Source organism: Dendrobates tinctorius, unplaced genomic scaffold (assembly GCF_039654945.1).
Source record: "Dendrobates tinctorius isolate UK_male_01 unplaced genomic scaffold, ASM3965494v1 ptg000070l, whole genome shotgun sequence".
NCBI lineage: Eukaryota > Metazoa > Chordata > Amphibia > Anura > Dendrobatidae > Dendrobates > Dendrobates tinctorius.
In genome coordinates, this window is record NW_027361738.1 from 74039343 (window position 1) to 74055053 (window position 15711).

Genomic DNA, 15711 nt, shown 5'->3' on the forward strand with positions numbered 1-15711 from the left:
TATCTGCACTATTCTACATTGAATGCTCCGTATGAAAAAGAAATATATTTTTCCCCATCTACACAGCCGTAAGAACTTGTCTTTTTTCAGGAAGAGTTGTAGTTTTGAATGACATCACTCACTTTACCATACAATGTATTGGAATAAAAAAAATTGGGGTTCATGTCGCCATTTTGTGAGATGCACAACTTTTTTTCATCAATTGACCTGTGCGAGGGCTTTCTTTTTTTGCATGGCGAGCTGCCTGTTTTTAGTATTATTGTGTTGAGGTAAATAAAAAACGGTATTTTGATGGATTTTAGTAGCATTTTGTGAAGGAGGTGCAGAGACGGAAAGTGGTACGGTAATTTTGGCTTTTTGTTATTTTCCCCCCCTTTTTCAGGGAATTAACGTTCCAGTAACTAATACCATTGATACTAATACCAAGATGATATTTTAGTCTTCTGAAAGTGGTGATAAAAAGCTTTTTCTTTATTTTTGAACTTGGAAAAAAGGAGGAGGGGTGAATTCACACTTTTTGCTTTTGTTTTTTTTCCTTTAATACTTATAGGATACTTGAATCTATGAACACTTGTTCAATGTACTGCAATACCATAGTGGTATTGCAGTTTGTGAAGGAAAGCAAGAATTTGGTTAGTTTTTGATGTTTCAGCATTTCTGAGTCTATTAGCTAAATTAGGATGCTTGTATTTTTTTCTACACCATTTTCATAGCTGCTGTTTTTACTATGTCATGTATTAAATAAAGAAGCTTTGTTTTTGATGTTTCCCGGTATTAGGCTTTATTGATAGTCCTAGGCTAGTTTCACATTAGCGTTTGGAGGCGCAGCGGACGCTCGCCGTGAAGCTCCGGCGACCACACCAAAATGCAACACGTTGCGTTTGGCGCAGGTCGCCGTACCGTCAAAAGGACGCATGCGGCGGCAAAAGCATGCCTGCGCACCCAATGCTAAAGATAGGGTACGCAGGCCGCATGCAGCGACATGCGCAAATAGGCGGAGCTGACCGGAGGAGGCGGAGCTTCACGGCAAGCGTCCGCTGCGCCTCCAAACGCAAATGTGAAACCAGCCTTAGTTTTTTTTTTTACGTGACGATTTTCCGCATCTAGTTGAGTTCTATGGGCAGAGTCCGCACATAAATCAGTGTACCCGCAAGAAACATTGACATGTTGCGAAATTCACACTCTCAAAGAGCCGAGTTGAGAAGTGGCCACAACCGAATAATGAGAAAGGGATCAACCTAAGAGCATGCTTGTTAATTGCATAAGGCAAGAAAAAAGATGCATACTATACAAAAGGGACCACCAATAAATGAACATAATTTTAACGAGAAAACCAATAACATGCAAAAAGATTAAAAATAACACAAAAAACAAAAGATGTCATGAAGTACAAAACATGCCCACAATATGACGCTGTTGAGAGACTAATTGCCTCCAATTTGGAAAAAGCTGGTAAAAAAGTCCATGTAACTAACTTATGCACACAATCAATGAATGCATGTGGTGAACACTAGATAAAACCAACAACCATGGCAAAGAGTAACAATCAAAGAAAGACTGGTTAAGTATCCCTGATGCATTCTCGGCACTGTGCACAAGGTCACCAAAAAAATGATTATAATATATATATATATATATATATATATATATATATATATATATATATATATATATATATCTCCATAAAGATGGGGGAAAAAAAAAAATCAAAAAAAAAAAATCACTGCTTGAAACATATGCATGTAGGAATATAAAGTGCACTAGTGCATACAAGGATGTGCAAAATCAGACACACACCATTGAACCGGACCGCAACAACATATTATACAAAAGTAGTAATGCAAAAGCATGAATCTATTGAAGGTAGCCGGAATCAAACTTAAATATATCAAGTTTGGCAGTGTAAATGGCACCATGTCAGCAAATAAGTCACACGGAGGAAGAACGGAGGACAAGCAATCCCCACGTGTATCGTCACCGGCACATGTGGCTTCCTCAGGGGAAGAATATCAGTTCTATGGGGAGAGTCTGCACATAAAACAGTAACTGCAAGAGAAATGGACACATTGCAGAATTCACTCATCGCAGGTCAATTACACAGATAAAAAGAAAAATATCACATCCATTTTGCTATAAATGTAAGGCTTTTTTCTCAGCGAAAATACACAGCATTAAAAACTCATTGATGAGCCTCATGTTAGCAGCGCCTCTTCGGCATCTGGCAGTCTACAGACTTAAAGGAATTATAACCAGATTTATATACGAGTCTTACTTACCAACACCAGGTCATGATATCAATGCACTGCAGGATGCAGCAGGCGCTTATGATAAAGAAGGCAGCACAGGTGCAAAATGCTGGTAAAAAACAACCACTCACATGCCGACCCATTCATGAGGGGGTATAACAAATGCACCCAGATAAGGCTTGTATACGGCGTCAGTCACATAGATATGTGTAGTACACAGTGCCACCTTACAACCTATTGGTCTCACCCATGCTATTGGTTCAGGCACGCTGCACAGCACTATGTAAGTTTTTTTTTTTACCCCATCTTTGCAAGATCCAGCCAGATGCTGTATGGAAAGTGGGGTGCACTTATAGTGCTGGGCAGCCAGACTGATATAATAGTTTGGGAGTCATCAATAGGAATAGGCTGTAAGCCGACCGATGCGTCTGTGTGACTGATGCCCGATACAAAGGCTTATCCATGTGCATTTGTATTAATAATGCAATCTCCTCTCCACAAATCAATGGTTGTTGTATCAGTATTTTGCACCTGTGCTGTCTCTACATTTTATCATGCGGGCTGCGGCATCCTGCAATGCTTTTGCATTGTGAACAGGTATTGGTAAATATGTCTTTTGTGAGGGAAACTTATGTTATTGCAGCGGTCCACCTATGCCTCTTCATAAATCAGTAGCATCTGACGAGTGGAGTGAGATTTCTAGCATATGGATCACCACATCTCATCATTTATTAGACAACCTGTGGCATTGCACCCCCTGCCATGCCCCCATCCAAAACATTTTGACAGAGCTGGAATAAACTGGTATGAAAACACCAATAGTCGCAACTCCAAGATTGACTTTTCAAAGCTTTTACGCCAGAATTCTGGAACAAAATCTTTGATGAATCTGGCCCATAGACTTCAGCAGGTCCCATGAAGTGGACTGCATTGCAGTAATTTATGCACCTATCTGCCACATTAGAACATACCTTTGTAGTTCTGACAGTACAAAACCCTGTCAAACACAGCATAACCTATAGCCATCAAATACGTAAATTCATCAGTAACATACTCTCAAGGTGACGGAAAACTTCAAACAGAAGTTGCTCATGTACCAAAACTGAAAAGGAGATTTTTGTGTACTCACCGTAAAATCTCTCTCTTAGCCTTTAATTGGGGGACACAGAACCGTGGGTGTTATGCTGCTGTCCACTAGGAGGCGACACTATGCATAATCTGAAAAAGATTAACTTTGTCTCCTCCTCTGCAGTATACACCCCTGGACGGCTCCAGTTTTGTGCAAAAGCATTAGGAGAAAAATACCAGAAACATAACCATGCCTGTAAGAAGGCTACTATAAACGAGCTCAAACAACAATATGAGAACCCAACCGTAACAACGGCCCGCAAGGGCAACAGGGTGGGAGCTGTGTCCCCCAATTAAAGGCTAAGAGAAAGATTTTACGGTGAGTACACAAAAATCTCCTTTACTCTGTCGCCTTATTGGGGGACAAAGAACCGTGGGACGTCCCAAAGCAGTCCCTGGGTGGGAAGCAGTGGACGAATATTGTGCTGACAGTCCCCTAGACTTGGGATATTGCCGCCTGCAGGACCCGTCTACCCAGGCTCGCATCCGCTGAGGACTGGGTATTCACTCGGTAGTGTTTTGTAAATGTGTGCAGGCTAGTCCAAGTGGCCGCCTTCCTTACTTGATGTGCCGAGGCCTGATGCCGAATGGCCCAAGAGGCCCCTACCGCCCGCGTAGAGTGTGCCGTGATACCGGCCGGAAGAGGAGAATTGTTGAGGCGGTAAGCCTCTTGAATGGTGGACTTGATCCACCTAGCAAGGGTGGCTTTGGAAGCCGGTAGGCCCTTGCGAACGCCTTCTGGAAGAAGGAAAAGTGAATCAAACTTCCGGAAAGGAGCAGTTCTAGACACGTAAACACGCAATGCCCTGACAAGGTCAAGCGTATGCAGAGCCTTCTCTACCCTATGAACGGGAGCCGGGCAAAGGGACGGTAGTGAGATTTCCTCATTGAGGTGGAAGCTGGACACAACCTTCGGAAGGATGGGACTGTACGTAGAACCACCTTGTCCTGATGAAAAACCAGGAAGGGTTGTCTGCAGGAAAGAGCTGAAAGTTCAGACACCCTGCGTAGCGAGGTGATTGCCACCAGGAAAACCACTTTCTGTGATAGAAAGCGGAGTGAGACCTCCTTAAGGGGTTCAAAAGGAGGTGACTGTAGTGCTGTCAAGACCAGGTTGAGGTCCCACGTCTCAAACGGACGTTTGTAGGGGGGAACCAATCGGGAAACCCCTTGGAGAAAAGTCTTCACTTGCGGCTTGTTAGCAATACGCCTCTGAAAGAGCACTGAAAGCGCTGACACCTGGCTCTTCAGCGAGCCCAGGGATAGCCCAGCGTCCAGGCCTGACTGAAGGAAACCGAGGACCCTTGGAAAAGAATAGGGGAGTGGGATCTGCCCACGAGATTCGCACCATGTGAAGAAAACCTTCCAGGTACGATAGTAAATCCTGGCTGAAGTTGGCTTTCGAGCCCTGATCATGGTTTTAACGACTTCCGGTGAAAAACCTGCTTGGGTCAAAACCCAGGTCTCAATGGCCACGCCGTCAAATTGAGAGCTCCTGAGTTCTGGTGGAAGAACGGGCCTTGTGACAGAAGGTCGGGACGTGTGGGGAGACGCCAGGGAGCGTCTGCTGTGAGTTGCACGACGTCGGCGTACCATGTACGCCTGGGCCAGTCTGGAGCGATCAGGATGGTGGGAACTCCCTCTTGCTTGATCTTCCTCAGGACTCTGGAGATCAGGGGAAGAGGTGGAAAAATGTACAGAAGCTGGAACTGGGTCCAGTCCTGAACCAGGGCATCTGCTCCGAGCGACCGCGGATCGCGTGTCCTGGCCATGAAATTGGGAACCTTGGCATTGAGATGGGATGCCATTAGATCCACGTCCGGGGTGCCCCAACGATGACAGATCTGACAGAAAACTTCGGGATGGAGAGACCACTCCCCCGAGTCCATTCCTTGTCGGCTGAGATAGTCGGCTTCCCAGTTGTCCACACCCGGAATGTGGACCGCAGAGAGTACCGACCTCGCATTCTCCGCCCATTGTAGGATACGTGTTACTTCGGTCATCGCCTGGATGCTGCGGGTGCCGCCTTGATGGTTCACGTATGCCACTGCCGTGGCATTGTCCGACTGCACTCTGATATGAGAGTCTGCTAGAAAGTGATGGAAGGCTTTCAACGCCAGGAAGATGGCCCGGATTTCCAGGATGTTGATGGGCATGGTCGCTTCCATTGGTGACCACCTGCCTTGCGCTCTGTGATGCAGGTGCACCGCGCCCCAACCTATAAGGCTTGCGTCGGTGGTCAAAACCTTCCATTGACCGGAGAGAAAGGATTTTCCCCTTGCAAGCAAGGTTGGCTCGAGCCACCAGTGCAGGGACCTCCTGGTTTTTGCTGATAACCGGAACTCCCTGTCGAGGGAGAACGGATTTCTGTCCCAGGACTTGAGGATGGCCAGTTGAAGGGGTCTGAGGTGAAACTGGGCAAACGGTACCGCCTCCATTGCTGCTGCCATCCTGCCAAGTACTCTCATGGCATACCGGAGAGATCTGGGGGACTTGCAGAGGAGTGTGTGAACTCCCAGACGGAGAGCCAGTGCCTTGTCTCTGGGGAGAATCACCAGACCCTTGGAGGTGTCGAATAACATCCCCAGGAAGGTCAGAGACTGACTCGGGGTAGTCGAAGACTTCTGTAAATTGACTAACCACCCCAGGCGCCTCAGTGTCGATCGTGATCGAGACGTTGACCTCGCAGTCCTTGAGGGTGGGGGCCTTGATGAGAAGGTCGTCCAGGTATGGAACGACTACTATGCCTCTGGAGCGCAGAACGTCCATGGTAGCTGCCATGACCTTTGTAAATGCTCTGGGAGCCATGGCGAGACCGAACGGGAGGGCCACAAACTGGTAATGGTCTTGGTTGATTGCGAATCTGAGGAACCTCTGATGGGCGGGAGCAATCGGTATATGCAGGTATGCGTCCTGTATGTCTATGGAGGCGAGATATTCTCCTTTTTCCATGGACGCAACGATTGACCGGAGGGATTCCATGCGAAAGTGACGAACTCGAACATACTTGAGTTGCTTGAGGTCTAGTATGGGTCGGACGCTGCCTCCTTTCTTGGGCACCACGAACAGGTTGGAGTAGAACCCTCGGAAGCGCTCGTCTGCTGGGACCGGCACTATGACTCCTGCTTGCCGGAGGGAAGAAACCGCTTGACGGAAGGCCTGAGCTTTGAGCGGGGATTTTGGAAGGACAGATGGAAAAAACCTGTGCGGTGGGCTGGTAGTAAACTCGATTTTGTATCCTGAAGACACCATTTCCTTGACCCACTTGTCGTCTGTAATAGGCAGCCAGACCTGATCTTACCCCACCGCTGCTCCCCTTAGGTCCAGCGCTGATAAGCCCCACGTCCTGTGCCCCCCGGAGACACTGTGCTGCCTTCCTCCAGGTGCAGCAAGATGGCCACCGGATTCTGAGGTGGAGAGGGAAGGGGGCGGAGAGCTGGAAAAGGGCGCGCTGGGCCATGTAAAAGCGCACCCTTCCTGCCTCGATCCGCCCCTTCTATGACACTGCAGTGTCATTTTCGTCATCTGGGGGGCGGGGAAAAGGCGGCGGCTTCGGCTAGGCCGAAGCCGTGGTCTAAATTAGAGGCCCGATGCCCAGGAAGGCTCCAGAGCGGCGCGGTAGTCCGGGAGGGGGTCGGATTTGCACCGAACCCCCCCTGAATGGGCGACTGGCTAGCGGTGGGGGCAGCAGGGCTAGTGGTTCCTGTGTGGGGGTCCCTGGAGCACCATGGAGCCACTGCTGCTGCAGAGGCAGGGGCGCAGAAAGCCCTGTCTCTGCTGTGCCACGTCTGCCTGCGCCCTCCCCCGGCCCCAGCAGGATCCCACAGCTGGTCTGGGGTCCCTGGTGCAGAATGCTGTCGGTACTCCGACCCTACCTGCGGCGTCTCAACCTAATGCCCCCTGCGGGGGATTAGGGAGGGTGCGTCTGTCACCGTCAGGGGGTCTTCATCCTTGCCTCAACCTCAACCCAGACCCTGAAGGGGGTTGGGGAAGGAGGGGGGGGTCTCAACTTCGGACCAGTACCCAAGGGACTGGGGAAGGAGCGACATGGGAAACCGCCATCTCCACTTCAACTGGGCACCCCTAAAAAGGGGGCCAAGGAAGGAGCCATGCCGGGAGTCTCGCAGGAGACCCACTTTTCTTCATCTGTTCCGACGAAAGGAAAAAAAAAAGGAAAAAAAGGTGTGCCTCCTTGCGACACTAAGCAAAAACTGGAGAAGGCTGAACCGTCCAGGGGTGTATACTGCAGAGGAGGAGACAAAGTTAATCTTTTTCAGATTATGCATAGTGTCGCCTCCTAGTGGACAGCAGCATAACACCCACGGTTCTGTGTCCCCCAATAAGGCGACAGAGTAACATTAGTGATATAAAACGCATATTTGATACTGCACTCATACGAAAGTCCTGTGCAATGTTTGCATAAAATTCAGAGTGCAAAAAAGTACTCCCTTACTCTGACGCTGACTTGCCCAATGGTCAGAGCATAATGGTGTTAGGTCTCATTCAGATGTCTGCTTTTTTGTGGACCGAGTTGTCTGCGCAAAATCATGGCGACATGACTGATCTTGATCTGAGTGTCAGATCAAAATCAGCAATGCAAGTCTATGGAATGGTGGGGTGGAAAATCAGAAAGAACTCTGATGACATCTGTTTTACCCAGACTGCTAGATAGAAAGTTAAAAAAAAACAAAAAAAACTTTTTTTGATCTTCGATAATGAAACTTGTACCAAACTCGTAAAGAGATCTGAACAAATGTATCAATGAAACTCCCAGTGTATAAATCAACACATCCACAGGAATCGCTTCAGCCGGAAAAAAAAAGTTGACTATGTTTTAGCATCAAAAGTTGTAAAAACAGTGGATGATAGGAAGAAAGCCCCTTTTTTCCCCACTTTGCTCTAAATTTATGAATCACATGTACTATTTTGATCAACTAGACATCAAAAATGGCAACTAATACCGCAATAAAAAAAATGTGAGGGGCTTAAAAAAGAAAAAAGAAAATTATGACTCGGGGCCATGCTGATCAATCATACAGATGTGCACATATATAAATTCATGTACATATACACAGATTTGTCTGGTCCCATGCATTTGTAGCAGCTTCTATTTCTCTCTCCAGCTCACCAGTAGTATTACACCACACACCGATACTGCAGGCACGGTCTGGACTACATGTCTTGTTCTAGTAAGACAGTAAGTGGGCTGACCGGGAATCGCTAGGTTGCTGGGAGAAGTCCACAGGACCATGAGTCTGTGGATTACAGATGACCCAAGCAGTGGAGATATATATGCACCTAGGTTTCCTCCTCTTTGTCCTGGCACCATGGGCAATCTGCCTTATTCCAGAAACCATTTTGAATCCATAGGAAAAACAAGCCGATTGGTAGGAACTAAGTTGTGCTGGACATTTTCAGCACACAAACAGAAGAACATCTTACCTTTGCTGGTTTCATACTAGTGCCCCCATCCTGGCAGTCTCCTCTCTGGCCGCTTGGTCTAGCAGAGCTGCTTCCTGAGGCTGGTTCAGGACTTGGTATTGAACATTGATATTTCAGCGATTTTGCACACTTTGCTTCCTTTTTACTGGTGATGAGACAACTTATTTCTTTACTAAGAAATCCTTCAACAGTCTAAACCAGATAGGAGAAAAACAAAGCACGTTTACCTTCATCGACAGCACAATCCAAAGCTGACCATATAAATAGGCGACCATTTAACTCATGCACATACTACTGGTCATTGAGTCGCTCTCCTCTCGACTCATCAGAGAAGGGAACATCCCTCACCCCTCTGCGATGTGAAAATGACCAAATACACAATATGGAAATAATGGTCACAAGACCAAATAACTACACAAATTCACGTGGACAGAACATATCACCGGTGAGCACACTTACCCCTCCGAGCTCCTTTATGTCTTTTTCCAGTTTTTCAGCTACCAGTCTTGAGGCGATGTCCAGGTAAAACACTCTACCAGTAAAAGGTTTCTGTGTTGGTCCTTTGTCTGGAAGTTTTTTTGTCATCAGCTGGCCCGGCTTCATCTTCACCCCTCTCCCTTGTGTTCCTCCTTCTGCGCAGGGTATTAAAGAAACATCCTTAATTCAGGCGAAAATAAAAATGTCTCATCCCTACCATCCCCAGGAGAAACAGCGAAACTCATGCCCATGGGCTTTGCCCAGTTTTGCTCCTCCGCTCCATTCAAGTGAACAGAGTTACAATATCAGATGCATCCCAAGAACATCAATTACTTGAGAGCCTCCACTTATGGACACGTGCTGAACATTATGACCACTACAAGCCTCATTCTATCCTTTTCCAACTCTTGGCTACATTATTTTTCTATAAAATCACAAAATATTCATTGAAAGCACAGCTTCTCATGACATCATATGGAGAGATTTAGGGTATGTGCACACGTTGCGGAATTGGCTGCGGATCCACAGCGGATTTGGCCGCGGAGCCACAGCGGATTTGACCCTGCGGATCCGCAGCAGTTTTCCATGCAGTGTACAGTACCATGTAAACCTATGGAAAACAAAAACCGCTGTGCACATGTTGCGGAAAAATCCACGCAGAAACACCGGTTTATTTTCCGCAGCATGTCAATCCTTTGTGCAGATTCCGCAGCGTTTTTACACCTATTCCATTATAGGAATCCACAGGTGTAAAAACGCAGGCAAAATCCGCACAAAGTCTGCAGAAAATCCACAGGTAAAAAGCAGGTCAATTTTACCTGCGGATCCTGCGCGGAAAAATCCGCACACGAATCCGCAACGTGTGCACATAGTGCGGATTTCAAACAGTAAAACATATGCCTGTCAGGAAAAGTTTGCAGCACTCTTATAACCTGCCCTCTAGATAAATGTCACCTTCCAAAAAGAGTTCAGCAAAAAGATTCACAGGACCCTGGACAGCTGCTAAGTTCCTTGTCCATGGCTATTCTACTGCTGGCCAGCATCCCTGGCTCCTCTTCTGATTAGTGAGCTGCCGTGATATTGTGATGATGGAGCACCATCCATACTAATGAGAGGAGGCATCGGGGATGCAGTTAGGTAGCTTTGCAGGGCTCTGATCCAGCAGCCATGTGCTACTAATGTGGTCGCTGGACCAGGGTCCTGAGAATCTTTTTGTTTAACTCTATACGCTCAAATATTTTTTAATTGAAGCCTATGATGAAGTTGTGGAATCCATGCTGAGTGATGGATAGAAAGCTTTTTGCAGCAGTGATCTTCGTTCAATAATGCAGCCAGGTTCACACCTTAAAGCTGTGTACCCACGTTGCAAATTTTATGCGCTTTTGCCATGCTGTGCTAATGCTGCATTTTTTCCCGTGGTGGAATAGCATCGCGGAAAAAAACGCAGCATACTCATTCTTTTTGCGGAATCGCGGCGATTCCGCACCTATAGGAATGCATTGATCCACTTACTTTCCGCATGTGGCTATGACCAGCATGAGCAAAGTGAGCGAATCATGTGCGGATGGTACCCACAGTCTGGAGGAGAGGAGACTGTCCTCCAGGCCCTGGTACCGTATCCCTTTTTTTTTTTTTTTTTTTTTAAAAACATCGGGTTATATTCTGGTGTCTCGCGCAGCCTTCCCGTCCTCAGCGATGCTCCCGGCGAGTCCCGTTCCCAGTAATGCCTTGCGGCAAGGACCTGTGATGATGTAGCAGTCTCGCGAGACCACTACATCAAAGGTCTCGCAAGGCATCGCTGGGAATGGGAGCATCGCGACGATCGGGAACGCTGCGTGGGATGTCGAAAGGTGAGAACAACATGATTAATTTTTTTAAATTATTTTTAACATTCTGACTTTTACTATTGATGCCGCATAGGCAGCCTCAATATTAAAAAGTTGGTCACACTTGTCAAACACTATGTTTGACAAGTGTGACCAACCTGTCAATCACATTCCAAGCGATGCTTCAAATCGCTTGGAAAGTGCTTGAATTCCGCAAGCGAAAATCGCGTGAAAAATGCTTGTTTTTCACGGGAAAACGCATGCGAATTCGTATGCGTTTTCCCGCGGCAGGAGTTGCGGAAATGCTGCGGAATTTCCGCAGCATCTCTGCAACGTGGGTACATTGCCTAAGAGTAGGTGCACATGACTTTTCTATCCAGTCGAAAAAAAGGTACGATTATTCAGAGTTTGATCAGAGCGGCATCAATTTTTCTCGGTGCTGAAGGGAAAAAAATAAATTATCCACCAACTTCATTATGTCAGTCCATGAAAATCAGATCATGCAGATGTCAACCAAGCGCTGTCCAATGTTTTTTACGGACCCATAGACTTGCATGGCCTATTTTGATTTGACACTCAAATCAAAATCCTACATGTCTCAGTTTTTGTTTTATTTTTTTACGCGACTCAGTCCAATGTAAAAAAAAAAAAAACAAAAAAAAACAACTCAGGTATGCACAGCCTCTTAGAATATAATGGGTACGAGTAATATCCATGAAAACCACAGATAGCACTTGTCTGATATAATTGTTCATGTGCACGAGCCCTTACACTGCAAAGTGAGAAATGTGTCTAAAGTGATGGGATAACACATGCACGAGATCACCCCGCACACATACTCACTGCTTTTCTGCATCTTGGATCCCAGGTTCACGGCATTTGCTTTGGGTATTGCAGGTGGTGGCAACTGAAGAACAGAAATGGTGGAGGCAGGTTGTCAGTTTTAAACCATAATAGTAAAGTACAATCCAACCAATACTAACCTCTGTCCAAAAATTGTAAATAAAAAAAAAAAATGTGGCAAATTCATCAATTTGTCAAATTTGACCTAAAGTCCACAGACAAGTGATGAAACTGCGCCTCGGTCCCTAATGAGACAAAATGTGAAATTCCGCTATTGTGTCTGGTTAAAAAGACAAAATTTAAGTCACAAAGTCTAAAGGTTTAGATTTTGGATTCTGTTTGCCTCATTGCAGTTAATGGCAACATCAGGGTCACGTCTGAATACTTTTTTTTTTTCTGGTGTTCCACTGGAAAGTTTCACAACAAGGTAACTTATGGGGACCAAGCTTTGCTTTAAAGAGGTTCTCCAGCGCCTCCCAATGCCAAGGTGATAGGCGCTGATGACGGGGTGTCTGCAAAAGACAATCGATGTATAAGAAAGAGGCACCGGAGGACCCTTTTGATGCTAAATGACATGTTTTTGCACTACTTTTTTTTTGTGTTTTTTTACACCAAAAGTTGTTTTTTTCCTTAAAAAAATGGATGGAAATTGTAAAACATGTCGCCGTTCCATTTGGAACAACCACTTTTTTTTTTTTGTAGCCGCATGCCTGATATGCAGCTGATGTGATTTATCTGTACTTTCTAATTCATTTGATAGTGCACCACATAAAGCAAGGACTGAAGGAAACTATATGCAGATCCATAAGGAACTGGCTAAAATACAGGAAACAGTTGTCATAAATGGCACATTCTCTAAATGGGAATTCGGGAGCAGAGGGGGCCATAGGGATCTGCACTGGGAGCAGTGGGGTCTGCAAGGATCTGTACTAGGACCGATTCTTATTAACCTCTTTATTAATGACCTGATGGATGGGATTGAGAGTAAAGTGTCAGTCTTTACTGACGACACCAGACTACGAAGGACATTAAAATCTGACCTTGACATTAGAATACGATCCGGATAAGATACCTGAATGGGCAAACGCTTGGCAAATGAGATTTAATGGACAACATCTGCAAGGAGTTTGTATGGGTTTCCTCCGGGTTCTCCAGTTTCCTCCCACATGAAAAGGACGTACTGATAGGGAATCTACATTGCGAGACCCAATGGGGTCAATGACGATGATGCTGTCTGTAAAGCGCTGAAGAATTAGTGGCATATATAAGTGAGTAAAATAAATAAAATAGATAAATGTAGACTGATGCACCTGGGGCGGAGTAATCCTATTGCTGCATATACATTAGATGGGAGTATACTGGGGATACAGAACAGGAGAAGGACGGGGAATTCTGGCTATAAGTAAGCTGAGCAGCAGCATTCAATGTCAGGCAGCAGCCGCAAAAGCAAACAAGATTTTAGGGTGCATAAAAAGAGAGATAAAATCCTGTGATCCCAACGTATTATTACCCCTCTATAAATCACTTGTGAGGCCACATCTAGAACATGGGAGACAGTTTTGGGCTCTATATTGTAAAAAAGATATACTAAGTTAGAATCAGTTCAAAGACGGCAACTAGATTATTACAAGGGATGGAAGGCTTCTCATATGATGGGTGGGTGGAAAAGTTGGGCTTATTTGGCTTAGAAAAAGACCATTCTTAGGACCAGGGGGCACTCATTACGGGTGGAAGAAAGGGGATTCCGGCAGCTAAATAGGAAAGGGTTCTTTACCGTTAGAGCAGTCAGACTGTGGAAAGCCGACCACAAGAGGTAGGGTACTGTTACACATAGCGACGCTCCAGCGATCTCGACAACGACGCGACCTGGTAAGGATCGTTGGGACCTTGTCACACAGCAGCTGTTCTGACGACTCCCGCCTGCGTCCATGAGTTCTGAGTCGCCAACGAGGTCGCTCGTCGGTGTCAAACACAGCGATGCACGCTGCCCAGCGGGACGCCGACAAGGAAAAAATGGCCCAGGACATTTGAGCACGATCAGCGATATCGCAGCGGGGGGGGGGGGGGGGCGGTCGCCGCTATGTGTCACATGTAGCGAGATCGCTGGCGAGGTCGCTGTTGCATCACAAAACCGGTGACTTTCCAGCGATCTCGCTAACGGTCTCGCTATGTGAGACATGACTGGTAGGAATGGCGGACACTGTACCAGCTTTTATACAAGGGTCGGATGGTTTCGTGGACCGTGGTCTATTTTTCCCCCTACGATAGGTTTTGTAAACCCATTAGCCGCCTACGCCCCACAGAAGCACAAACCCCAGAAGTTGCTGAATTCACACAACCAGGACAGGTTTCCATTCACTGACAGCAAGCAGCTAAGAGGCGCCGGAATCTGGGGGTAGTTGCACAGACTGAGGCACAACTACAACTCCCAGCAGGTACTTGGGAGTGTAAATTACAGGCGGCCCCTTTAAAAGCTCCTGCCCGCACCCGTCGTCACATCTCCGGGCCCAGACTCCAGCGCCGCACTCACCGGGCGCCCGCTCTGCCCCACCCCCGGGCGGCTCTCCGGTTTCCCGGTGGACTCCGGCCGCGGCTGCGCCACTTCTGGTGTTTCCCGGTGACTCCGGGATTAGATTTCCCGCCTCTAACCAGAGGCTCCACCCCTCTCAGAATAAGTAAACGCAGCGCCGTGACGTCATGTGGCAGATTCCACACGCGCAGACGTGAGGAGAAAATCATAAATAAAAGAATCCTAATAATGGCACAATTCTGCCACACAGTGCACAGAAAAGTGCGCATAGTTACAGGCACCAACCTGTTTATGTGATTTATAGCTTTCATGATTTATTACGTTTAGTCTGGGGTTACACGAGACCGGTCAAGCGGTCAAAGATGGCGGTATAGCTCAAAATGCAGGTCAATGCCATCACAGTGCCATCCACAAGGATGTTGCCTAATGTCCTGCTGGTTCTGACTTTCTGTCACTTGCGGCTCCCAGTCACACCCTGTGCACCCTCACTAGGCCTCATTCAGGCGCCCGTTTTCCACAGAACCTGTACCCATTATAGTCTATGGGGCTTTAAGCATTTCTGCTGCTTTTCCATTATTTAGCCGACACCAGGAATGTCCCCAACAGACGCTCGTCCCTCTCTTACCCCTTGAAGACTTCACAAAGTGGGTCTGTGGGCCGGACTGTCCATACGGGTACGAGTTTGGCGAGGCTAGGCAAAAGAAAAGGCCAAAGGCTTCTTACTCAATCTCTACGGACAAGTGCTGCCAAAATTGTAGTAGACCCTAATGGCAAGTCACCTTGCTTTCTACCACCCTCCTATCCAGCACCCGGTGGGTCACAGCAGGGTGTCATAGAAACATGGAGACAGGCTGAGGGTGCTTTCACACTGCATTCGTCGCCACGTTCAGTGGTCTCGGAGCTAACGTCCGAAGCCCCCGAAAACCGGGATTCGGGCGTATGTGCCAACGGGGCCAGTGACTATAACGATGCCTGATGGAGTCACCGTGTGTTCTGGGCGTATACACCGTCTAGAGACAGACACCGAGACCCAGTCTACTACATCCGGGTGTCTGCCTCCAGTGTGCTTATACGCCCGAAAATGCTGCAAGACAGAGCACAGGGTGACTCCGTCTGCACCATTATAGTGCATACGCCCGAAATCCAATTTGAGGGGAGTTTAGACATAAGCCGTAATGCAGGGGCATAACGTCAGTAGCTGATAATGGTCCTGAGGTGG

The 15711-nt window shown here is 47.0% G+C and overlaps 1 protein-coding gene across 3 annotated transcripts in view; it reads right to left on the reverse strand.

The window, feature by feature from the left end:
* DBF4 (DBF4-CDC7 kinase regulatory subunit) overlaps positions 1-14649 on the reverse strand; it is a 41980-nt gene extending 27331 nt beyond the window's left edge. Inside the window, exons 1-4 of one of the 3 annotated variants that reach the window (XM_073581913.1) lie at positions 14493-14649; positions 11963-12026; positions 9276-9448; positions 8817-9008 (exon numbers count right to left, since the gene is read on the reverse strand). In XM_073581913.1, the coding sequence (XP_073438014.1) occupies positions 8817-9008; positions 9276-9448; positions 11963-11975 (378 nt within the window). In that variant the 5' untranslated portion in view covers positions 11976-12026; positions 14493-14649. Of the gene's footprint in view, positions 1-8816; positions 9009-9275; positions 9449-11962; positions 12027-14275; positions 14405-14492 lie in introns of those variants that run through there. The other 2 variants (XM_073581912.1, XM_073581911.1) reach the window with 2 other exon arrangements.
* Between the last annotated feature and the right edge of the window lie 1062 nt (positions 14650-15711).